Source organism: Nomascus leucogenys, chromosome 3 (assembly GCF_006542625.1).
Source record: "Nomascus leucogenys isolate Asia chromosome 3, Asia_NLE_v1, whole genome shotgun sequence".
Lineage (NCBI taxonomy): Eukaryota > Metazoa > Chordata > Mammalia > Primates > Hylobatidae > Nomascus > Nomascus leucogenys.
The window spans coordinates 21239903-21264882 of NC_044383.1; the positions used below are offsets into that span (position 1 = coordinate 21239903).

Sequence of the window (24980 nt, forward strand, 5' to 3'; positions counted from 1 at the left end):
AGATGGAGCCTCACTTTATTGCCCAGGCTGGAGTGCAGTGGCGGGATCTAGGCTCACTGCAACCTCTGCCTTCCGAGTTCAAGCGATTCTCGTGCCTCAGCCTCCAGAGTAGCTGGAATTACAGGCACCCACCACCACGTCCAGCTAATTTTTATATTTTTAGTAGAGACAGGGTTTCACCATGTTGGCCAGGCTGGTCTTGAACTCCTGACCTTGAGTGATCCACCTGCCTCGGCCTCCCAGAATGCTGGGATTATAGGCATGAGCCACTGCGCCCAGCCCCTATCCCAATTTTTTTTTTTTTTTTTTTTTGAGACAAAGTTTCACTCTGTAGCCCAGACTTGAGTGCAATGGCACGATCTCAGCTCGCTGTAACCTCCACCTCCTGGGTTCAAGCAATTCTCCTGCCTCAGCCTCCTGAGTAGCCGGGATTACAGGTGTGCGCCACCATGCCAGGCTAATTTTTGTATTTTTAGTAGAGACAGGGTTTCACCATGTTGGTCAGGCTGGTCTTGAACTCCTGACCTCTTGATCCGCCCACCTCAGCCTCCCAGAGTGCTGGGATTACAGGCATGAGCCACCGTGCCTGGCCCTTATCCCATATTTCTAATGCAATATTGGCCTCAGGGCTCTGGCTCAGGTGGGATAGTGACTTGGCCTGTCAGCACTGCTGGAGGAAGAGGTGCACCCCTGTGCTGGTGAAGCTGGTTGTTGTCTAGGGTAAATACCCGAGGTTCGTGGTATCACGCCAAGGAAATCAAGTACTCGGACACCCAAGAAGTGGGTTTAGGAGCACAGTTTTAATAGGCAAAAGAAAGAGAAAGGAGAATAGCTCCCTCTCCTATGAGAGAGAGGGGGCCCACAGCGAAGGGCACCAGATTTTTATAGACTGGCTTGAGGAGGCAGTGTCTGGTTAACATAGGGCCCAAAGATTGGTTGGACCAGGTGTGACGTTTACATAGCCAGCGATGAAGCTGGCTTCCCCACCTTTATCTTCTATTATGCAAATGGAGTCTTTGCCCGCCTGGCGCCATGTTGCCTGCTCCTTACTGTACGCGTGGTTTACAAAGAAAAGGGACGATGGAGCCCCTATCTGAACATGCCTAGTCCCTAGGTAGCCCCTTTCCTATTAGCACAACTGCAGGTATTCACCCATGCAAGCTTCTAGCCTGCCTTTCTATGTCTGCAGCTTGATTTTACAGGCTGCTCTTTGTTAGAAAAGAAAATGATTTGGGGGCTGTCACGCGTGTCCGTATAGAAGACCACCTAAACAGGCTTTGTGTGAGCAACAAGGCTGTTTATTCACTTGGATGCAAGTGGGCTGAGTCCAAAAAGAGAGTCAGTGAAGGGAGACAGGAGAGGGGCAGCTTTATAGGACTGGGGTAGGCAGTGGAAAGTTACAGTTAGAGGTGGTTATCTGTTGTTTGTTAGCGGGGGAGGGAGTCACAAGGTGTATGGTGGGGAGATCATAAGACTCATTGTCCAGAAGAAGAATGTCACAGGGTCGATTGATCAGTTGGGGCAGGGTAGGAACAAGTCATAATGGTAGAATGTCGTAAGGTGGGTTAATTAGTTAAGGCAGGAACTGGCTGTTTCACTTCTTTGTGGTGTTCCAGCTACTGCAGACTTCTTGGCTCCTGCAGGCCATCTGGACATACATGTGCAGGTCACAGGGGTTACAATGGCTGAGCTTTGGCTCAGAGGCCTGACAGGGGCTGCTTTTCATTTAAAGGAAAACCTTACCGAGGACTCCCATACACTCACTAAGTGTCTAAATAATTTCTTTATTAACTCTTTTTTTTTTTTTTTTTTTTTTTTGAGATGGAGTCTCGCTTTGTCACCCAGGCTGGAGTGCAGTGGCACAATCTTGGCTCACTGCAAACTCTGCCTCCCGAGTTCAAGTGATTCTCCTGCCTCGGCCTCTCGAGTAGCTAGGATTACAGGCGCGGACACCATGCCTGGCTAATTTTTGTATTTTTAGTAGAGATGGGGTTTCCATATTGGTCAGGCTGGTCTTGAACTCCTGACCTTGTGATCCACCCGCCTCGGCCTCCCAAACTGCTGAGATTCCAGGCATGAGTCATCGTGCCCAGCCTCTTTCTCTAACTCTTATATCACTGGTGCCCAAGCGGCCCAAGACCCTGTCCCTGGGTTCACTCCTCTGTTCAGGATGTTCCCCCCACCCCATTCCTCTCTGGGACCTCCTCATAGCCCCTCCCACACATGACTTCACTGCCCCTTCTCTGTTAGGTTGTGTCATTGTGTAATTACACATTGGGGTTGTGTCATTGTGCAGGGGGAGTATGTGCTTTGACCCTCCTTCCTCCCTCTTTCCTCCTCCCCCTTTTTATCTCCCATCACCCAGGGCACAGGAAACAGGAAAATCTAGTGGTTTAGAAGAAGCTGGGCTTCTAACCCAACTGGGTTTATATCCCAGCTCTGGTCCTGACTTCTTGAGAGCGATTTAACACTCCAAATTTACTCATCCTAGCTTGATCACTAGGATATATTTATTTTAAGCTGGCCTGGCCTTGGCTTCACACTAAGGAGCTGGAAATAGTTTTCTCCATTTTGGGTGTCCCAGCCCCAGTTGACTCCAGAGACAAGGGGCTATGCTGGTGGCTCCTGAACAAATGAACACAGAGATGGCCGCATCCCCTGCCCCAGGCCTGTCTGTCTGTGTTTCTGTCCATCTGTCTCTCTGCCTCAGTTCCTTCCAGCAGTGTTATCAGCACCTGGTCTGCCTCATTTCCTCATTTTCACCCTTGCAGGGCATGCTGTTCCTCCACAGGAGCCCCCTGGGCTCCCACGGCAACCTGAAACCTTCCAACTGCCTGGTGGATGGTCAGCTGCAGGTGAAGCTGTCGCAGTTCGGGCTGTGGGAACTCAAGCATGGCCGAAAATACAGAACATATGATGAGACAGTGACCGACCACTCGGGTAACCTTTGGTAGATCTTGCACCCATTAGCTATTGGCAGCATTGTCAGAGGTTCCTGGCTCCATCTTTGCTTCCTGATGCTCATCTGTACAGGTATTCACAGGTGAGCCTTCCTCTGGAGCTGATGATATGTGGCTGTTCTGTTCAACTGAGGAGAACGAGGAAAAAAAAAAAAAAGTCTCTGCAGGTGGCATGAGTTTGTGGGGTGATGTCTGGGTTTGGAGACTGGTTCTCATCCTAGCTCAGTTGGGCCACCTGGAGCAACCATTGCCCCTCTCTTTAGTTCCCTTTGTTCCTTCCCACATTCATCCTATGTTCTCAGCTTAGACCATAAGATCTGCCAGATATTTTAGAGATAATCGAGTTCCATAGTTCTCTCTCTTCTAGGTGCCTGGTCCCTCTACCCCCAACCAACTATCAACTGAATCAGAATATCTGAAGATGGGGTCTTTGCATCTGAATTGTTTTTTAAATGCTCCCAAGTAATTCTGCTGTGCATCTGAAGACAAAACCACTGCTTCAAGTCCACTTTTCCCTTCCGTATGTGCCAAGTGGGGTTTGATGACTCTTCCTACCTGTGCAGTTAATTGAATGCCTTGGATTCTTACCTCTGCATGTATCCTGGGCTCTCCTGAGACTGATGTTCTCAGCCCTGATCCCCTTTTTGCTGGAGCAGCATGTCACCAGCAGCTTTTTTTGTGTCAATTTGGGAGGTTTCTATAACATATGATAGGATGATGTCTTACAGAAAGACGGGGGGGGTGGGAATGGTGGCTTATGCCTGAAATCCCAGCACTTTGGAGGCTAAGGTACGAGGATTGCTTCAGTCCAGGAGTTTGAGACCAGCCTGGGCAACATAGTGAGATGCCCCCCGCAACACCATCTACACTTAAGAAAAATTAGCTGGTGTGGTGACATGTGAGGCTGAGGTAGGAGGATCACTTGAGCCTGGGAGGACAAGGCTGCAGTGAGCTGTGATTGCGCCACTGCACTCCAGCCTTTAGAGACCCTGTCAAAAAAAAAAAAAAAGGGAGAGAGATTTTGTTTTTATTATTAATTAATTAATTAATGTTGAGACAGAGTCTCACTCTGTTGCCCAGGCTGGAGTGCAGTGGCGTACTCTTGGCTCATTGCAACCTCCACCTCCTGGGTTCAAGCGATTCTCATGCCTCAGCCTCCCCGATGTAGCTGGGGATTACAGGCACGCACCACCACGCCTGACTAATTTCTGTAATTTTAATAGAGACGGGGTTTCGTCGTGTTGGCCAGGCCAGTCTTGAATTCCCGACTTCAAGTGATTTGCTCTCCTCGGCCTCCCAAAGTGCTGGGATTACAGGCGTGAGCCACCGTGCCCGGCCAAGACCTGCTAGCAGCTGTCCTTGTTCCCCTTCCGCATCCTCTAATGTATATCTTTTCTTTTAATGACTATGACCTATAATGACATAAGCCTATAGACTTCACTGCAAAAAAAGGAGGTGTGTAAAATATCTAGAATAGACCGATAAATCTATAGAGACAGAATGCAGGTTGGTGGTGATTACCAGGGGTTGGGGGTCGGGATAACAGGGAGAAACTGCTTCATGAGTAAGGAGTTTACTTTGGAGTGATGGGAATGTTTCAGAGCTAGACAGAGGTGGTGGCTGCACAACATGGTGAATGTGCTAAATGCCACTGAATTGTTCATTTAACATGGTTAATTTTTTTTTTTTTTTTTGAGATGGAATCTGGATCTGTTACCCAGGGTGGAGGGCAGTAGTACAACCTCGACTCACTGCAACCTCTGCCTGCTGGGTTCTAGTGATTCTCCTGCCTCAGCCCCCCGAGTAGCTGGGATTACAGATGTGTTCCACCATGCCCGGCTAATTTTTGTATTTTTATTTATTTTTATTATTTATTTATTTGAGACAGAGTTTCGCTCTTGTTGCCCAGGCTAGAGTTCAATGGTGTGATCTTGGCTCACCACAACCTCTGCCTCCTGGGTTCAAGCGATTCTCCTGCCTCAACCTCCCCAGGTGCTGGGATTACTGGCATGCACCACCACGCCTGGCTAATTTTGTATTTTTAGGAGAGATGGAGTTTCTCCATGTTGGTCAGGCTGGGCTTGAACTCCTGACCTCAGGCGATCCACCTGCCTTGGCCACCCAAAGTACTGGGATAATAGATGTGAGCCACCATGCCCAGCAATTTTTGTATTTTTAATAGAGGAGTTTCACCATGTTGGCCAGGCTGGTCTGGAACTCCTGACCTCAATTTATCCTCCCACCTCGGCTTCCCAAAGTGCTGGGATTACAGGCGTGAACTGCGCCTGGCCTAAAATGGTTAATTTTATGTTCTATGAATCATACCACAGTTGTTTTTAAAAATAAAGGCAATACAGAGAAGGAACATGAACATGAAAACCAGCTGTAATTTTAGTCTTAAGTAAACCACCGTTAACATGTTAGCGCACATCCTTCCTGCTAATTTTCTCTATATTCACACACACGGACCCCTATTTGCTCTTCAAATAAGACACCATTGGGGCTGATGGCTCAGGGCTGGCTGGATGCCTTCTTTTCTCCTGTGCCCCCAAGGATGAAGAGGTGGCTTTTCCTGTTTTGCCTGGCAGCACCCTCACTCCATGCAGACATCCCATTGCTTTGCAGAGCTCTACTGGACTGCCCCAGAGCTGCTGCGGCTCCCGGAGGTGCCCTGGTCGGGTACCCCGCAAGGAGATGTTTACAGCTTCGCCATTCTGATGAGGGAGCTGATCTACCATTGGGATCACGGGCCCTTTGATGACCTCCATGAGGCACCGGATGGTAAAGCAGGACAGCCTGCTTGGGAGGTTTTGGTCGTGTGGGCTAGCTTTGAAATGCTGGTTTTTTAAATTAATTGTTTTATTAACATACAATTTATTCCATTATTTTTATTGAAAAATTCATGCTCTTTCCCAGCAAGCAGACTCAGAAAAAAATTAATGAAAAATAAAAATTCATATTCTTTTTTTAAATTAGAAAATGAATTGCATTTTGGTTACCAAAAAAATCAAGGGACCCCAAATTATATAACTTATTTTGTTACAGCAGCCAGAGGGATCCTATTAGAAAATGAGGCAGATTATGTCATTTCTCTATCAGAAGCCTCCCCTGGCTTCCCATCTGGGGAGTGAAAACTGAGTCCTCCTCATGGCCTGTAGACCACCGAGGGCCTCGAAACCGTGTAACCTCTGCGGCCTTCTGGATTAGTTTCCTGGGGGGCCATAACAGTGACCACAAGCTTGGTGGCTTGAAACACCGATGTTTATTCTCTGGCAGTTCTAGAGGCCAGATGTCTAAAGTCAAGGTGTTGTCAAGCCTCTGTTCCCTCCAGAAGCTCTAGGGGAAGGTTCCATTCTCTGCCTCTTCCAGCTGCTGGTGGCTGCCCCAGCATTCCTGGGTTTGTGGCCACATGGCCTCAACCTCTGGCTCCGTCTTCACATTGCCTCCTCCTCTGTGTACTTATCCTGGCTGTGCCACTTATGAGGACATTTGTCATTGGATTTGGGGCCCACCCCTATAATCCAAGATGACCTCCTCAACCTGAGATCCTTAACTTAATTCTATTTGCATATTTGGTTTATATCCCCTTTCCCAAATAAGGAAACATTTGTAGATTCTGGGGATTAGGATTTGGACATTTCCCTTTAGGAACCATGATTCAGCCCACTGCACCTTGCTACTGTCATCTCTTTTTTTGTTTGTTTGTTTGTTTTTTGTTGTTTTTTTTTTTGAGACGGAGTCTCGCTCTGTCGCCCAGGCTGGAGTGCAGTGGCGCAATCTCGGCTCACTGCAAGCTCCGCCTCCGGAGTTCACGCCATTCTCCTGCCTCAGCCTCTCCCAGTAGCTGGGACTACAGGTGCCCGCCACTACGCCCGGCTAATTTTTTGTATTTTCAGTAGAGACGGGGTTTCACCATGGTCTCGATCTCCTGACCTCGTGATCCGCCCGCCTCGGCCTCCTTTCAGTCACACTGGCCACCTTCTTGCGTCTCCAATATAGACAAATCCATAGAGACAGAATGCAGGTTGGTGGTGGTTACCAGGGGCTGGGGGTCGGGAGAATAGGGAGAAACTGCTTCATGAGCAAGGGGTTTACTTTGGGGTTGTAGAAATGTTTCTACCACTCTAGACACATTTCTACCCCAGACCCTTTGTGTGTACTGTTCCCTCTGCCCGGATACCTCTCACCTCATATTCCTATGTACAAATTTGCCCCATTCTTTCTTAAGGGCTACAGAATTTTTCTCTGTGAGAATATGCCATAAATGGTACCTTGATAGACATTTTGGAAATTGCTACAATGAGCAGCTCTGTATCTTTGCACACATGGCGAATGTTTCTTCAGGCTAGATTTCTAGCCATGAAATTGAGGAAATAAATATATTTTAACTATATTCAAAATCCATGATAAATGCTGTTCAATTGTCCACTTACAAAGGATATTTTCGGGCTTTTTTTTTTTTTTGCTGGGTTGTCTCTTAATGGCTGATGTAATATGTAGCAGCTCAGGCTGCTTGGAGAGAGGATACCAGTGTGTGTGTGTATGCACCTAAGTGTGAGTTTCTAAGTAAACTCAGCCCACTTTCTCTCTTGATTTTTTTTTTCTTGCTTTGCCTACCATTGCTAGCCTATCCTCAGTGTCCTATCTCAAGCCTCAGCTTTAGATCATTATCTATTACCGGGAGACTTTCTGAGTCAGGAGCCCATTGTGAGGATATGCAATTGCTTTTAGACCAGATTCCAGTTTCTAATTTCTGGCTAAATAAAGCAGAGGTGAGATTAATCCAAAAAGGGCAACTCAAAATCCAAGTGCATCTGACTTTGGCATCAAGCACACACACAAATATTCCCAGACAGCGCAGGTGGGAGCCCACCCACAGTCCCTCAGCCCCATTACCGCCTAAGTTTTGCCAGTTGAGATCTGTAAGGGAAGATACTGTGGACAATCAGTGTATTTCCCCTTCATTGTTGAGCTCACAAAATTAACTGAGGGCTGGCTACATGGGACTATGTATCCACAGGACTGCAACCAGGAAGAGTACAGTGTATACCTAATTTATGGGCAAACAATTCTTCAATTAACTTCTGACACTTTCCTACAAACAAAGCTTGTACTGGGAACTGAGTAGCTATTGATTCTCTGGGCATGCAAGACCCATGGTTCTCAAACTTTGGTGGGCATCAGAATCACCGGGAGGCAGTTAAAACACAACATTGTTGGGTTCCACTCTTGGGGTTTCTGACTCAGTAGGTCTGGGGTGAGGCCTGAGAATGTGCATTTCCATTACCCTCCCGGGTGATGCTGATAAAGCCACAGCTTGGAAGCACTGGCCTTGGTCCTTGTGGTCCTTGGACCAGCAGCATCAGCATCAGCTGGAAACGTGTCAGAAATGCACATTTTCAGGCCCCACTCCTGACCTGCTTCATTGGAAACTGTGGAGGAATTGGTCCAGAAATCTGTGTTTCAGCAAGCTCCCCAGCGATTCTGATGCATGTTGCCAAAGCAAATGAGCAACAGTGCTAACATGTCTAGTAGACGGTTAAAGATTATGGGATGGAAACAGCTGGTTAGAAGTTACTAGGTAATTCACACATGTTCTCTGAAGTGCAGACCCATGGGTCCGAATTTGCTCTCGAAGTCCTATATCATTTTTCTGATTCTTTCATGCATTTCTTAGAGCTAAACACAGAAAGCAGAAGATGCCATAGTAATTCAGTCACTGCTTTTGAAGCCATTGCTGTCTCATGCCTCAAATTGTACTTCGTTTGGGAAATGAAACACAATTTTCCAGAGTACTTTTTTTTGAAATGGAATCTCTCTGTCACCCAGGCTGGAGTGTGATGGCGTGATCTCGGCTCACTGCAGCCTCTACCTCCTGGGTTCAAGCAATTCTGCCTTGGCCTCCTGAGTAGCTAGGACTACAGGCATCCACCACCATGCCTGGCTAATTTGTGTATTTTTAGTAGAGACAGGGTTTCGCCATGTTGGCCAGGCTGGTCTCGAACTCTTGACCTCAAGTGATCCGCCCACCTTGGGCTCCTAAAGTACTGGGATTACAGGCGTGAGCCACCGTGCCCAGCTCCTAGAGTGCTTTTTAATGCACATACTTTCAGAATACTTTTAGGCATTAAACACGTACACTTAAACAAGATGACATTTTATGCACAGTTTTGTAACCTGTATTTTTTTATTACATTAAACTAACAGCTATATATTATTCAGATTTCCTAGTTCTTACCTAATGTCCTTTTTCTGTCTCTGAACCCCATCCAGGGTACCGCATTATATTTGGTTGTCATGTCTCCTTAAGCTACTCTGGGAAAATTTCTCAGACTTTATTTTCAATGACCTTGACACTTTTGAGGAGTACTGGTCAGATCCTTTGTAGAAGTTCTTTCATGTGGAATTTGTCTGAGTTGTTTTTCTTTTCTCATGGTTTTGCGTATATGTGTTTTGAAGGATGACTGCACAAGTAAGTTGTCCTTTTCATTGATTATTGCTGTTGATGTTGACCTTGATCACTTGGCTGGGGAGGTGTTTGTCAATTTCTCCACCATAAAGTTACTCTGATTTCTCCCTTCCATACTTAGTCTAGGGAGAGAAATCTCTATGTGAAACCCACACTTATGAGTGAGGAGTTAGGCTGGGCGCGGTGGCTCATGCCTGTAATCCCCACATTGTGGGAGGCCAAGGAGGGCGGATCACTTGAGCCCAGGAGTTTGAGACCAACCTGGGAACACAGGGAGATCCAGTCTTTACAAAAATACAAAAATTACCTAGACGTGGTAGCGTCCCAGCTACTCTGGAAGCTGAGGTGCGAGGATTGCTTGAGCGTGGGAGGTGGAGTAAAGATCCTGCCACTGCACTCCAGCCTGGGCAACAGAGACCCTGTCTCAAAAAAAAAAAAAAAAAAAAAAAGAAAAAAAAAGGGTGGGGAGTTAGGTTCCACCTCTTTGAGGAGGGAATACTTGGAATTCTTCTCCGTGGGAGATTTGTATACTCTGCCCGTTCATTTATTTCTTCAAGTACTTATGTCAGTATGGACTCATGGATATTTATTTTATACTTTCAGTTATAACTGAATATCACTTTATTTATTTTGTGGCTTAAATTGTTCCAGTTTTGGCCATTCAGTTTCAGGTGGCTTCTGTGTCTCTTTGACGTGTAGCCATCGCTGTGGTGTTTTGTCTTGTTTCTGCGTATTTCCTTACTTTCTGGTAAGACAAGAAAGTCTCATTTTGCATATCCCTGCGCCACTGCTAGAAGCAACCAATTCTCTCCAATAAGCCCTGGCTGCTTTTGTTGGAGAAAGGTATTAGAAAGTTAGAGCTGACACTAGATACGCTCATTGCTGCCGGAGTGTTGTTGCTTATGGGCCCTCTCAGTGGACAGAGTAAGGAAATGCGTGTGTGTACTAACCCGTATGTATACATATCTCTATAACTACACATGCACCCATACACATATGTCTGCATCTACATTAAGCTAAACATGAGTTCCCATTGACGTCTCCAAATCTAACTCATCACCATCATGGTTTATTGCAGTCTTCCCCATTACTTTTCTGTAAATTCCAGCATTGAGATCCTGGCTCCCACCATCCGCCATCCATGTAGTTTGTTCAATCCCTGTGTGTGTGTTCAGTGATTTTAGACTTGTTAATCTGCATCCCCATGAGAAACAGTTTTACCAACTAGAGTACGATGATTATGAATAGTTCCTTTTGTCTTTAGTCTTAAAGTTTCTAGTCATTTCACAAACGATGTAGGTCAGCATTCTTTCTCACTCATCCCATTCAGTAAGGTTATGCCATATATTTGTAACACTGTTAGATTCTTTTATCACTGTTTGCATTCTATCTTGGGGTTGCCTAATTTCCCAATTGGTATTTTTTAAAGTTTGCTTTCCTTATGGCTTACTTTTGTGCTATAAAGCTCTATGGGTTTTGACAAATACATAGTGTCATCTATCCACCACTATAGTATCCTACAGAAAAGTTTCCTCATCCTAAATTTATCCCCTGCACTTTACCTAGTCAACGCTCTCTGCTCCCCAAACTCTTGGAAAACACTGATCTGTTTTCTGTCTCTAAAATTTTATCTTTTCTAGATAATGTATATTTCCTTAATTTCTGGGAAAACAAGAAAGTCTCATTTTGCGTTATCTCCTGCGCCAGTGCTAGATGCAGTCAATTCTCCAAGAAGCCATGACTTCTTTTGTTGGAGAAAGGTATTAGAAAGTAAGCAGATAACGAGGTCAAGAGATTGAGACCATCCTGACCAACATGGTAAAACCCCGTCTCTATTAAATGTACAAAAATTAGCTGGGCGTGGTGGCGCATGCCTGTAGTCCCAGCTACTGGGGAACCTTAGGCAGGAGAATCGCTTGAACCCGGGAGGTGGAGGTTGCAGTGAGCGGAGAACACGCCACTGCACTCCAGCCTGGGCAATAGGGCCAGTGTCTATCTCAAAAAAAAAAAAAAAAAAAAGGAAGGGAGGGAGGGAAAAGAAAGAAAGAAATGACGCTAGATATGGCCACTGCTGGCGTGTTGTTGCTTCTGGGGTGCCATGTAAATAGAATCATACAGTACACAGCCTTTTCTGACTGGTTTCTCTTAGTAATAATGCGTGTAAGACTTATCCATGTTGTTGCACGCACAATATTTTTATTCCAAAACATGTATACATTGTTCTCAAAATATTATTTTCTTGACAACATCTGGTTAAGCAGAATGTTTAATAAATGTCAGTAGGAGCCAATGAAGAAGTGGGAAAAATTAGGTTTACAAAATCGGACAGAGAGGCAGGACATGATGGTAACATTATGTGTTAAAATAGCATTTTTGCAACATATTACAGAAAATTTAACAAAATTGCGTGAAGCGCGCTTTGGAGGTTTCCAACACGAAATGCCTGTACATTCCTGAAATCATGTAGAGATATGCTTCTCCTCAAGCAAAGTTCTATTTTAAAAAATCTTGATTTGAAAACAAATTAATTAGGAGGGTGTTTGTTTATATGTTTTTCATTAGAATTGTTCATTTTCCAGGCAGATTCTCAGAGTATTCCTATTAAAATATCCAGATTACTTTGGAATTCTAATCTGTTCTATTTATTTAAAAACTCAGTTTACAAATATAAGAGCACAATTACTATTGAAAATGAAGTGTAGTAAGTGGCACAAAGCTCTGATGTTTGGCTATCTAAACCCAACATGAATTTCAGAAATCATCAACCGAATCAAAGACCCCGCAGCAGCTGTCCCACTGCGACCCTCTGTGCCTGAGGAGAAGGGCGATGAGAAGATCGTGGCCATGGTGAGGGCGTGTTGGGATGAATCTCTGGAGAAAAGATGCAGTTTCTCTTCCATCAAGAAAACTTTACGAGAGGCCAGTCCCAGAGGGTGAGTTAGATGTGCAACAGATATTTGCTCTTACTCAGTTAACCATTAGGATTGTAGAGCTGCCGGGCATGGTGGCTCATGCATGTAATCCCACTGCTTTAGGAGGCTAAGGCAGGAGGATCCCTTGAGGCCAGGAGCTCAAGACCAGCCTGGGCAACATGGTGAGATTCTGTATCTATAAAAATTAAAGTAAAAAATTAGCCAGGTGTGGTGGTGTGAGCCTATAGTTTGAGTTTCTTAGGGGGCTGAGAATTGCTTGAGCCCTGGAGGTCAAGGCTGCAGTGAGATATGATTGTGCCACTGCACTCCAGCCTGGGTGACAGAATAAGACCCTGTTTCTAAAAAACAACAACAAAAAATTAAATCTATATGGCTGTGATTGGTTCTATGTGACTCATTCCCTTCCTCCCTCCCTCCCTTCCTTCCTCCCTTCCTTCCTTCCTTTCTTCCTTTTTTCCTTTCTTCCTTCCTCATACGCTCACTCAGTGCTTACCATACACAAAGCACTGTACTACATGCTGGTTACAGTGGAGTGAGAAATTCTCCCTTTATTTCATAAATCCCACAAAAATGGATCAGATATTAATAATTCTACTGCCTTCTTTGTCTATCTCAGATGTCACTAATCAATTAACGCCATTATTTCCAGGGAGTTTTGACATGGTTTCAGAGTCTTTTTCAAATCAGCATTTCAAGGGTTAGGCTAATCAATTTGGACTGGACTGTGGAATAAAAATTACTCACCACCTGTAGAGTAGGTTATGACTTCAATTATGCATGCCTCTCCAACAACTTTCTCAACAGTAGCTTCCTTTACACTAGATAATTGTACCATCTTTTAGTACATGAATTTAGGAAGACATGCCCATGTTAGAGGTAGCTTGAGTTGGTAGAAAGAGCCCCAGGCTAGGAGTCAGGTGTCTACTCTTAATTTGAACCTTCAGCTATGCATTCTTAAAAATAAAACATTTTTTGGGGTCAGGGTCTCTCTCTGTTGCACAGGCTGGAGTGCAGTGGCATGATCTCGGCTCACTGCAATCTCTGCCTCCCGGCTTCAAGTGATTCTCATGCCTCAGCCTCCTGAGTAGCTAGGACTGCAGGTATGTGCCACCATGCCTGGCTAATTTTTGTATTTTTAGTAGAGACAGGCTTTCGCTATGTTGGCCAGGCTGGTCTCAGACTCCTGACCTCAGGTGATCTGCCTGCCCTGGGCTCCCAAAGTGCTGGGATCACAGGCATGAGCCACTGCATCTGGTCTCAGCTATGCATTCTTAACACAATAGCCCCGTGTTCTGCATTTCCAAGCTCATAATAGTTTTTACATTTTAAAAATTATTTTTAAATTATTTTAAAAATTAACAGATGAGGCTGGGTGTGGTGGCTCAAGCCTATAATCCCAGCACTTTGGGAGGCCGTGGCGGGTGGGTCACCTGAGGTCAGGAGATTGAGACCAGGCTGACCAACATGGTGAAACCCCGTCTCTACTAAAAATACAAAAATTAGCTGGGCGTGATGGCACACACCTATAACTCCAGCTACTCAGGAGGCTGAGACAGGAGAATCGCTTGAACCTGGGAGGTGGAGGTTGCTGTGAGCTGAGATCACAGCACTGTACTTTCAGCCTGGGTGACAGAGCAAGACTCTGTCTCAAAAATATAAAATAAAATAAAATAAAAATTAACAAATGAAACATCATTTATATTTATGGTATACCATGTGATGTTTCGGGATACGTATACTGTGTGGAATGATTAAATCAAGGTAATTAACCTAAAGGTACATCTTAAGTAAGCTTAAGATACATCCCCATATTTTTTACTTAGAAAATATGGACCTCAATGTTATGACAAACCTATTTTCCTATATGAGTCTAGGTCTCCTCATCTGAAGATGAGGAATTTAAATGAGATCTCTGAAGACCCTTCGAAAACAAAGGACTAATAGAATCTAGAAATGTCCCTTACATTAGATCGTCTGAAAAGAAAGGAATGACCCATCCTGAAATCTGCATTCTCAATGTCTGTTGGGAGGTGGGGAACGGGCCATTGAAGGCCACTATTTGTTGAGTGCCTGTGGCCCTAGACGTGGCCCTAGACACTTTATGCATGTTACCTCCCTACATTCTCAGAACAACAACATGATCGTATGTACATGAGGTACACGTGATTATCTTCATTTTCCAAATGAGTAAAGCGAGGCTTGGAGAAATGAAGGAGGCAGCTTAGACGGCTGATGAAAGGCAGGCTCTGTCCTGTCACACGGCTGCAATGCCATTGTCACTTCCCCGATGTCCATTGGCAACCCTTAACTAGGACACCTGAAAGGTGAGAAATATTTTCCTGGAATGCGTAGTTGGAAGCTCTGTTCCACTGAGGCCCTAAGGGTCTTGGGAGAAAACATCAATGTCTGGTTTCTTTTAAAGCCATGTGCGCATACTGGCCAGTATGATGAGCAAGCTAGAAGTGTATGCCAATCACCTGGAGGAAGTGGTGCAAGAGAGGACCAGCCAGCTGACTGCAGAGAAGAGGAAGGTGGAGAAGCTTCTGTCCACCATAGTGCCCAGGTATTTGGAAACACTGGGGCCTTGACGAAGCTGCGGCATAGCCATCTAGCAGCCGCACATAGGGGGGATTATTTCCATGATTATTTTTCTAAGAGAATGTCAGGTTCTTCTAAAAGGGGTCAGGCATTTTTTTTTTTTTTTTTTTTTTTTTTTTTTTTTTGTGCGGTTTGGTACACCTGTAAATGGAGATAGAGGCAAACTCTCCTGAATCCATAGAAATAGAGGCTGTAGTCGGTCTTTTACGTGGAGGGTGGTGGATGCAGCAACAGGAGAGTAGCCACTAGATGGCGCCCTCGTTTCACGAGTCTCACTAATTGCTACTGCACCTGTATTTGCAGGTCCAAAACCTCCACACAGTTTAATATGTACCTGTGGCTTCACATTCAAATATTGCTCCATTTTTGGTTCTGTTTCTATGTGTTCACTCTCTCAACACTTGGCAGAAGTATTTGCCATTAAAATTCTTGTGTCTAGACCAAAGAAGCGGGGGCAGGGATTTTTAATGAGATTGGTTGACTGAAATGAAATTGATTTGTGGATTGGTGAATGATTATATTTCCTTCCACAACTGCAGAGTCTTTACACCCTAACTCTATAACCAATATACATAAAGAAAATCCTTTTTGTAAAGGCATCATGTGACCCTCTCTCCTACTCTCCCACAATTTATACACGTCAATTGAAAAAGCTCTTTAGAGAGAATGCAACTGGAGAAGTGGATGTTAAAAGAATTCCTCTAGAAAATGAATTTTGTTAACCAAAAGCTTGGCCATTGAAGCAAAAGGACCAATGAGGACAACTTTGCAAGAGTCTGTAGGAGACGAGATGAATAAGATCCCATTCAAAAATAATCTGTTTCTCTGGTTTCAGCTTCATTGGAGAACAACTCCTAGCCGGAAGGTCCATGGAACCAGAACATTTTGAGTCTGTGACAATCTTTTTCTCTGACATTGTTGGATTCACAAAGCTGTGTTCTCTCAGCTCCCCTTTGCGAGTCGTCAAGCTCCTCAATGACCTGTACAGTTTATTCGATCATATCATCACAACTTAATGATGTTTATAAGGTGAGATGCCTCATCCTGGCTGTGCCATCACGCGTGCTCCTTGCGGGCTGTCTCTGGGACATGATGGAGAATGGAACTTGTTCCAGACATCAGCCAGGAAGAAGCTCCATTTCAGTCTATGTCACTTCACGGCAGAAACTCAATATTTTATTTGTTTGTTTTCTTGGAAGAGGTCTTGATTAGTCACAGAGGTATGTGCATGTCAAAAATCACCAGTTTCCTCTGTTTCCTTCCATTATTTTATCTCACAGCAAACACTTTTTAAAAAGAGGCATTGACCTTCCACTGGCTAATTCCTTCCCGTCTTTCCTAAATACGTTTCCTTCAGAGGCAGAGAGGCTCCTGTTTACTGTCCTTCAAAGGTTGTCCTTGGATCTTCTGTGGGTCTCACCTCTGTTGTCCTGATCCTTAGCAATTAAGAGTGAAGAAAGACTCCCAATTTTAGACTATCAGACTTGTGGCTAAAAGGGGGGCAGCAACAATTCCCTGCCGGGTGCTACTCTGGGAGACAGAAGGACACGGTCACCTAGAGTGAAAACCATTTTTGATGTGGAAAACAGAAATGTTTTAGCTCTTCATGACTGCCGGGTGGTGGTGGTGATGAGGGCTGCTTTCTGTGTGTTCTGACTCTTTAGAAGGGGTCAGATCATGACTCCAGGGACAGTACCGTGTGCCATACATGCCTGGTGGGCAGCCACAAGTGCACCAGCTCCGACCACAATCCCAGGGCCCTGTCTCTGCCTGTGGACCTGGGGACAGCGAGATTTGGGGGACAGTGTGGTCATATGGTCACATACCTCAGTGACACAGTGACATGTCTTCAATGTTTATCTCCCAGTGTTCCCCACAAATGATGCCTCTGTTCAAGGGTGAAAGAAAGGATGGTATAGATAACCTTTAAGAGCAGATCACACACACCCAACAAAACCAGAACCTACCCTGCTTAGGAGGACATCTGGGATTTTCCTCTTAGTATTACCTTCTCAGTTGTGTTTTGCTTGAGCTCATATTAAAACTTAGTTTGTATTTCTAAAGGACATTATCACGGTGGGGAGAGGAAACCCAGAAGCAGGTGAGGCTTGTCGACTAGTTGACTTTGCATAATTGCAGGGTCACCAGGACAGAGGTGTTCTTACCTAAATCTGGCTAATGCCTGAAATTCAGCCTTTACCACATCATCTTTGGGTTCTGCTAACATGCAAATGTATCTGGAAAGGGCTGTAACTTTAAGCTTCTACTTGTCATTTATTTCTCTATTGTGAAAGACAGATCTGAAAGCTGATTTTATTAGGAGGATGGAGGGGGAAGAGGGCAGACAGGCAGATACATACATTATATATTATATATATATATATATATATATATGAATGAATACATTTTGTGTAATGTGTGATGTATACCCATGTATACATGTATCTAAGAGCCCTTGTGTGGGGCGTGGACATTTCAGGTTGGGTGAGATGGTCTCTGCTTGACAGATCCACCTCACCCTTCAAGGTTGACTCTAGGAGCATACTGCTCTCTGTCTCACTGGTTCTGAATTTGGGCTGGGGAAATACAGTCACCGCTACTATCGGATTTCAGAGGAGGAAACAGTGACTGTGGGGAGGGAGGCTCGGGGAAGGAGGGTGAGGGGGGCCTTGTGGAAGAGCCATGACAAAGGCAGGAACTGAAGAAATGCTGGAACTTGCATGGGATGGAGGTCAGGGAGTGTGACGCATCCAAACATGGGGCCTCAAGGTTGGGGACAAATGAGGGGCCTTAATCTCTGACCCCACCCCCACCCTTGGCCTCCCTCATGGAAAACAAAGGTCACTCTGTCGCTTTGTTTTCAGGTTGAGACCACTGGAGACGCATACTTGGTGGCTTGCAGACTCCCTATCCGCAATGGAAGCCAGCATGTGGCTGAGATTGCCACCATGTCCCTGCACTTCCTCAGTGCCACCATCTGCTTCCAAATTGGGCACATGCCCCAGGAGAAGCTCCAGCTTCGGATTGGCCTCCACACAGGTAGATAAAATTGATGGCCTGATGGTCCAGGGATGGCAGCAGGTAGTTCTGGGTTTCACTCCTAGGTCCAAGGCTTTTAGGAACCTGGACATTGAACAGTAACATCTTTAGGGGAAATAAAAGATTGAACTGTCTCTGCATGTGTGTTTCTATTTAGCTAGGTTGCTTGGTAACAACAAGGACACACAATGGCTTCAATGTATTCAACCAAAAATAAGGACTGGGCGCAGTGGCTCACGCCTGTAATCCTAGCAATTTGGGAGGCCGAGATGGGTGGATTGCCTGAGCTCAGGAGTTTGAGACCAACCTGGGCAACATGGTGAAACCCTGTCTGTACTAAAATACAGAAAACCAGCTGGGTGTGGTGGCGCGCACCTGTAATCTCAGCTACTCAGGAGGCTGAGGCGTGAGAATTGCTTGAACCTGGGAGGCAGAGGTTGCAGTGAGCTGACATCGTGCCACTGCACTCCAGCCTGGGCAACAAAGCGAAACTCTGTCAAAAAAAAAAAAAAAAAAAAAAAAAGGAAGAGACACCAAAACCCAGGACGGGTTATATAGAGCTACGTTTCCTCCATGCCTTAGCATCAAATGCCCTTTGATATGCTCTGTGTCTGCTAACTCATGGGCATGTGATCTGTGCAGAAGTGGTCCATGCTTGGTTTCACACTCTTCTGTCACTGTCTGGAAATTCTTAATCATTTTTGCACAAAGTGCCCTGTGTTTTCACTCTGCACCTGTTCCAGCAAATTTTGTAGCCAGTTGTGCTACGTATCTTCCAAAGCTCAACAAAGATAAAACCCGATCCTCAGTCAGAATGAATTGCTCCCATGTTTGTGCCACTATTGGCATCGTTCAGAGCTCTAGTTCATGAGTGACACGGTCATTTAATGATGATGTCGCTTTCCAGCAGGAGTTCGTGGGTTCTGTCAATTTCCTTTCCTTTCTGTAAATCTTAAAACCTACTGCCAAACTTTGCCCCAAGAGGGTGCATCACTACATTTGTTCATTTGATGCGCATCGTAGAGTCCAGCCTCGGGCAATGCAGAGCGTTGGTTCTTCACTCTTTAGGTCCTGTGGTGGCTGGTGTGCTGGGGATTACCATGTCCAGATACTGTCTGTTTGGAGACACTGTGAACATGGCATCCAAAATGGAAAGCAGCAGTTCACGTGGGTATCACTGACAACACTTTGTAAATACAATATTGTTATCTCCCTCCAGGCCCCTAGCTTTAACCAGGGGATACTTTTAGAAGATGCATTTGCTTTTTGCCTACTGTTTTCCATCTGGAGGATAAGATCATTATCCACTTCAGGCAATACTGATCACATGCTTTATAGACAGGGTTTTGTACTGTGCTCTTGTTAGAACCATGCAAATACACATAGCCTCCTTTTTTCTATGACTTTCATTTTAAGCAATCACACGCACATATAATCACTTAAATGAAGAGCAGGAGTTGGAAAAGTTTTTCTGTTTTTTTTTTTTGAAATGGAGTCTCACTGCGTCACCCAGGCTGGAGTGCAGTGGTGTGATCTTATTCATTGTGACCTCTGCCTCCTGGGTTCAAGCGATTCTCCTGCCTCAGCCTTCTGAGTAGCGGGGATTACAGGCATGCGCCACCACACCCGGCTAATTTGTGTGTGTGTGTGTGTGTGTGAGTGTGTGTGTGTTTAGTAGAGACTGGGTTGCACCATGTTCGTCAGGCTGGTCTTGAACTCCTGACCTCAAGCAATCCACCCACTTCAGCCTCCCAAAGTGCTGGGATTAGCTGGCATGAGCCACTGTGCCTGGCCTGGAAGTCTTTTCTATACAGGGCCAGACAGTAAATATTTCAGGCTTCAGGGGCCATAGAGTCTTTGTTGCAACTACTTAACTGCTGTTGTAGCTCAAAAGCAGCAATAGACAATATGTCAATCAACAGGCATGGCCATGTTCCAATAAAACTTTATTTGCAAACACAAGTAGTGGACTGGATTTGGCCCATAGGTGATAATCTGCCCTTCTCCGAGGTAGAGTATATTCTTGGTGGTACAGAAGATATCTATAGCCACGACCTCCAGGGAATATTACATTCTTTTGCTTTATAGTAATTTTATTGCATTACCATTGCCAGGCACTCATATGCTGTTTGTCATGTAAAAAAGAATTACTCAGTGATGTAAATTTCAAAAAGGCTTAGATGATTAACATTGTTTTATACTGCAAATTTTCCACAATATATAAAAACACATTTGTTGTTAAGTGAACCCGAGTCTCAAACAAGAATTTTTTTTTTTTTTTTTGAGATGGAGTTTTGCTCTTGTTGCCCAGGCTGGAGCACAATGACATGCTCTCGGCTCACTGCAACCTCCGCCTCCCGGGTTCAGCCTCCCAAGTAGCTGGGGTTAACAGGCATCCACCACCAATCCTGGATAATTTTTGTATTTTTAGTAGAGACGGGGTTTCACCATGTTGGCCAGGCTAGTCCCGAACTCCTGACATCAGATGATCCATCCACCTTGGCCTCCCAAAGTGCTCGGATTATAGGTGTGAGCTTCCACGCCCAGCCTTCAAACAAGAATTTTAAACCCCTCTCTTATCATGTAAGCAAAGGTTTTTAGGATGAACTTTGAAGCTAGAGCTGCTTATAAAGGATCTAGACCTGATTCTAATTGCATTTCTGGTTGCAAACAACATTTTCGGTAAAATGTCCCAGCTGAGGAGCCCAGTGAACCGCCCTCCGTGGGGATTACCTTGTATGCTGAATCAGTTCTGCCTTCTGTTTCCAAACTGAATGCACTAAGGTTTTGAGCAGGACTCAGCAATGACTGAGCAATGTCAGAATGGTTGAGAATCCCAACCTGAGAGTCCCAGACTTCAGAGAAGTCGTCTGTGATTTGCTTAATGAAAAGTCCTGGTGATCAAAGAATTCAAGCAGTATAGGTAGGTTCCCTCTCCAAAGCAGCCCTTACCCCACTGACACTCCACTGACAAGTTGATAACTAAGCAGTGACTGGTTTATGGCAGCTCTCCGGATTCATGTCTCTCAGAGCACTGCAGGCGCCCTGGTGCCATTGTGGGGGGTATGATGTGCAAAAGAGAGGCACCAGTCCAGTCAAGGTAAGACCAGGCCAACCGTGCCCCGCCTACCCCGTTTGGGTATCTGGTAGAGACATCGAGGAACTTAGTGGGATGGATGCATCTCCATGAAGTGATGCATGGAGACATCCAAGGTTCCCCTGGAGGCACTCATGACTGCCAGATCTTCTTCCTTCGGAGGAGAAGAAGTTCCCTCAAATGATCAAAAGTGGAATCTTCAACAGAGAATACCTTAACTCCCAGCTAAATCAACCCCTTAGGGGATGTTTTTCTTTTCTTTTTTTTTTTTTTTTTTTTTTTTTTTGCTACAAATGGTCCCCTAGCTTCCTCTTGAACACCCCAGTCCAGAAAAAGAAGTAGAAGGGAAGGCAGTGGCATCATCTCCCTAATTTTGCTTAGCCTGGCCTTGGCATTCTGTATTCAATCAACTGACTTCAGTAAGAGGAAGACCTTTTTAGAAGGCGGCATTTAGACATAGCTTGGAGCCCATTCCTGCTACTGACCAGCTGTCTGAGTTTGAGGGCTTGTTTTTGTCATCTGCAAAATGGGGGTGGTGATAATACCATCCTTGAAGGGTGGATGTGAGGAGTAAATGTGGACATGGATGTGAGGTGCCTCACTGGGTGCCCCACTTATACTAATAGTGCAATAGATTTTATTATTATTTTTAAAAGATTTTCTTTGCAACAAGCTTTAGTCTCCATGGACTGTCACCCCCTAGGACATTGCTGCCTGGCCATGCAGGCTTATCAGCAAAGCCCAAGAAAATCAGTAAGATTGTATCTGTAAGGAGGCCTTTTGCTTGTGGAGGGAGGGAGCTCCCGCTGTCCCAGCAAGCAAGACAGATCTCAGACATCTGCCCAGAGGCCGTGCATTACAGGCGGCCCGCCAGCCCCACCCCAACTCTGCCAGTGATTCCCCAAGGCCTTCCTTTGCTTCCCACAGGGCAAAGGAGAGCAAACAACTTACTGGTTGAAAGGTAAAGAAGGCTTCACTCTTCCACTCCCCAAATTTACTGGGGAAAAAGCCAAAGTCCCAGAGATATTGTGAGGTATTTTCTTTTTTTTTCTTTTTTTCTTTTTTTTAATATTATTATACTTTAAGTTTTAGGGTACATGTGCACAATGTGCAGATTTGTTACATATGTATACATGTGCCATGTTGGTGTGCTGCACCCATTAGCTCATCATTTAGCATTAGGTATATCTCCTAATGCTGTCCCTCCCCCCTCCCCCCGCCCCACAACAGTCCCCGGAGTGTGATGTTCCCCTTCCTGTGTCCATGTGTTCTCATTGTTCAATTCCCACCTATGAGTGAGAACATGTGGTGTTTGGTTTTTTGTCCTTGCAATAGTTTGCTGAGAATGATGGTTTCTGGTTTCATCCATGTCCCTACAAAGGACATGAACTCATCCTTTTTTATGGCTGCATAGTATTCCATAGTGTATATGTGCCACATTTTCTTAATCCAGTCTATCGTTTTTGGACATTTGGATTGATTCCAAGTCTTTGCTATTGTGAATAGTGCCGCAATAAACATACGTTTATTGCATGTGTCTTTATAGCAGCATGATTTATAATCCTTTGGGTATATACCGAGTAATGGGATGGCTGGGTCAAATGGTATTTCTAGTTCTAGATCCCTGAGGAATCGCCACACTGACTTCCACAATGGTTGAACTAGTTTACAGTCCCACCAACAGTGTAACAGTGTTCCTATTTCTCCACATCCTCTCCAGCACCTGTTGCTTCCCTGACTTTTTAATGATCGCCATTCTAACTGGTGTGAGATGGTATCTCATTGTGGTTTTGATTTGCATTTCTCTGATGGCCAGCGATGATGAGCATTTTTTCATGTGTCTTTTGGCTGCATAAATGTCTTCTTTTGAGAAGTGTCTGTTCATATCCTTCGCCTTTCTTTCAAGATGTTTGTGGAGTCACATGAAAGTCTTTGGGAACCCTTCTTTGAGACGCAGTCAACATCCCATTTAAGAGGTGTGGTTCCAGGGCATTGATCCAGTCTCCCACTAGGGGGAGCCGTCTAGCTTGCCCTCTCTTCCACCCCACGGTGTTTGCTCCCAGCCTGTGCCTCCAGCAAATGCAGACTTGGAGGAGCTGAAGATGGTGAACTCATTTCCTGGGGTGCCAGGGCTGGCCTGTGGCTCTCAGCCCTGTGCAACTGCCCTGGCTGCCAGATATTTACAGCCCATTAACTTGAGAATTTGCAGTGAACCCAGTTTCATTCTGCAGAAGGGGAAAGTGGAGAGGATGAAGCCTGTCTTTCTTATACAAGATGCCTGCTCTCTAACCTTTGGTGCTGATTTTCCTTATCAGCTAATCAGCTTGCAAGGAGATAGGAGCCCATATCTGACAGCATCTTGAGAATGTGTTCAGGAAAAAAAGCTCTAAGGCATGAGCAGCCCCTGAAATCCAACAACGAAGAGGCTATTTCAAGCAGCCAGGCCCTCTGCAGTTACTGGAAAGCCTGGTTCTGAGCCCTGAGTTACTGTGAGCGGAGCAGCTCCCAAATGCATAATGCCCTCTTCCCAATGTATTGCCTAATTTCTCTCCTATTCACTGAGCAAAAACTCCTGCAGTAAAGGCTTGAATTTTAAGTAGAATTTCTCAGTCATTTATGAAGAGTTTAATTTAAAAAAAGTTCCAGTAGACAAAGACGAACCCACCAATTCCTGCTACGATGGTTTTCCCTTCTACATAATGAATAGGATTCCATGTTGTTTTATTGAGTGGATCTTTTAATAGATTTACTGAACCACTAATGCATTTATAGTACTTCTTTCTTCATCTCTTGCAACTGCTGACATCCAGATATCTTTCATGTGGTTGCTCCTGAATCTGGCAGAGCAATTTAAATGAAATATAGTGTTTGAGACCTTTTCCTGTTGAACTTCCCAAGACAGAAGGAGTGAAAATCAATAAGACCAGAAATAGTTTATTTCTTGCTGGGTCTTGGAGCTGCCTTTGCTGAGATACTTTTGAGACCTGTATGGGAAATAAACTACTTTTTGGTTTATTGAAGTCTTTTGACACCAGATTATATAAAAGATTTGGTGGAATTCTTGCCTTTCTTTAGGAAGAGGGACACAAAAGCACTTTCACTTCCCAAATAATCCAGTCTTCTTGAGCTCCTAAGCATTTCCATTAGCAGTATTTTGCTTCTGCCCAGAGAGGGAAGACTGAATTCTACATCCATCACACGCTCCATTTTCTATATGAAAATTCTGTTTTCATTGTGGTAGGCTTCGCTTCTCCCCAGAGGCCTTCAGCATTGGGGACTGAAGGCTTTAGACTGATACATAAAAGGAGAGAAGGCAGAAGGCATTTATGTGAAGAGGAGAGGAAGGCTTTCTCCTGCTACTTTAGCATGGAGACAGTAAGCCAAATTTATCTTCTCATTCTGCATAACTCCTTTTCTTGAGATAATGGCTCTGGATCCCAAACACCTTGCTCAACCATGAAAGGAAACAAGGCCACCTCTGCTATGAGGCCTCCTAGAGAGCTAGGATAGTCCCCATCCATCCATCCACCCATTCATCCATCTACTTATCCATCCATCCATCCATCCATCCATCCATCCATCCATCCATCCATCTACCCATCCACCTATTCATGTGAACATTTCTTTAATCCAAGGAGCATTCATTAAGCACTTACTCTGTGCCATTCTGGGGTACACAAGAGAATATAAACTTTCCCTTGATCTTTAGCTTGCAGTCTAGTTAGGGAGAAGAAAGCATAATTTCATTGTGTAAAGCAATATTAAGGACTAATAGAGCTATATACAAAAGCGTAGCAGTAACTAAGCAATCCATCACTGTGACATTAAAAGAACATTAGAAAATAATACAGATGAAGGAATGGGGCCAGGTAAAGCAGTTGCCT

General features: G+C 44.8%; 1 protein-coding gene across 1 annotated transcript in view; it reads left to right on the forward strand.

Moving 5' to 3' along the window:
• Positions 1-22128, forward strand: part of LOC100605363 (guanylate cyclase 2G-like) — a 46794-nt gene extending 24666 nt beyond the window's left edge. The window contains 11 exon segments of the mRNA XM_004087604.2: positions 2772-2940; positions 5586-5741; positions 12185-12362; positions 14785-14925; positions 15796-15967; positions 15969-15989; positions 17825-17999; positions 19068-19166; positions 21007-21053; positions 21055-21099; positions 22024-22128. Coding sequence (XP_004087652.2) covers positions 2772-2940; positions 5586-5741; positions 12185-12362; positions 14785-14925; positions 15796-15967; positions 15969-15989; positions 17825-17999; positions 19068-19166; positions 21007-21053; positions 21055-21099; positions 22024-22128 — 1308 coding nt within the window.
• Positions 22129-24980: the final 2852 nt, after the last annotated feature.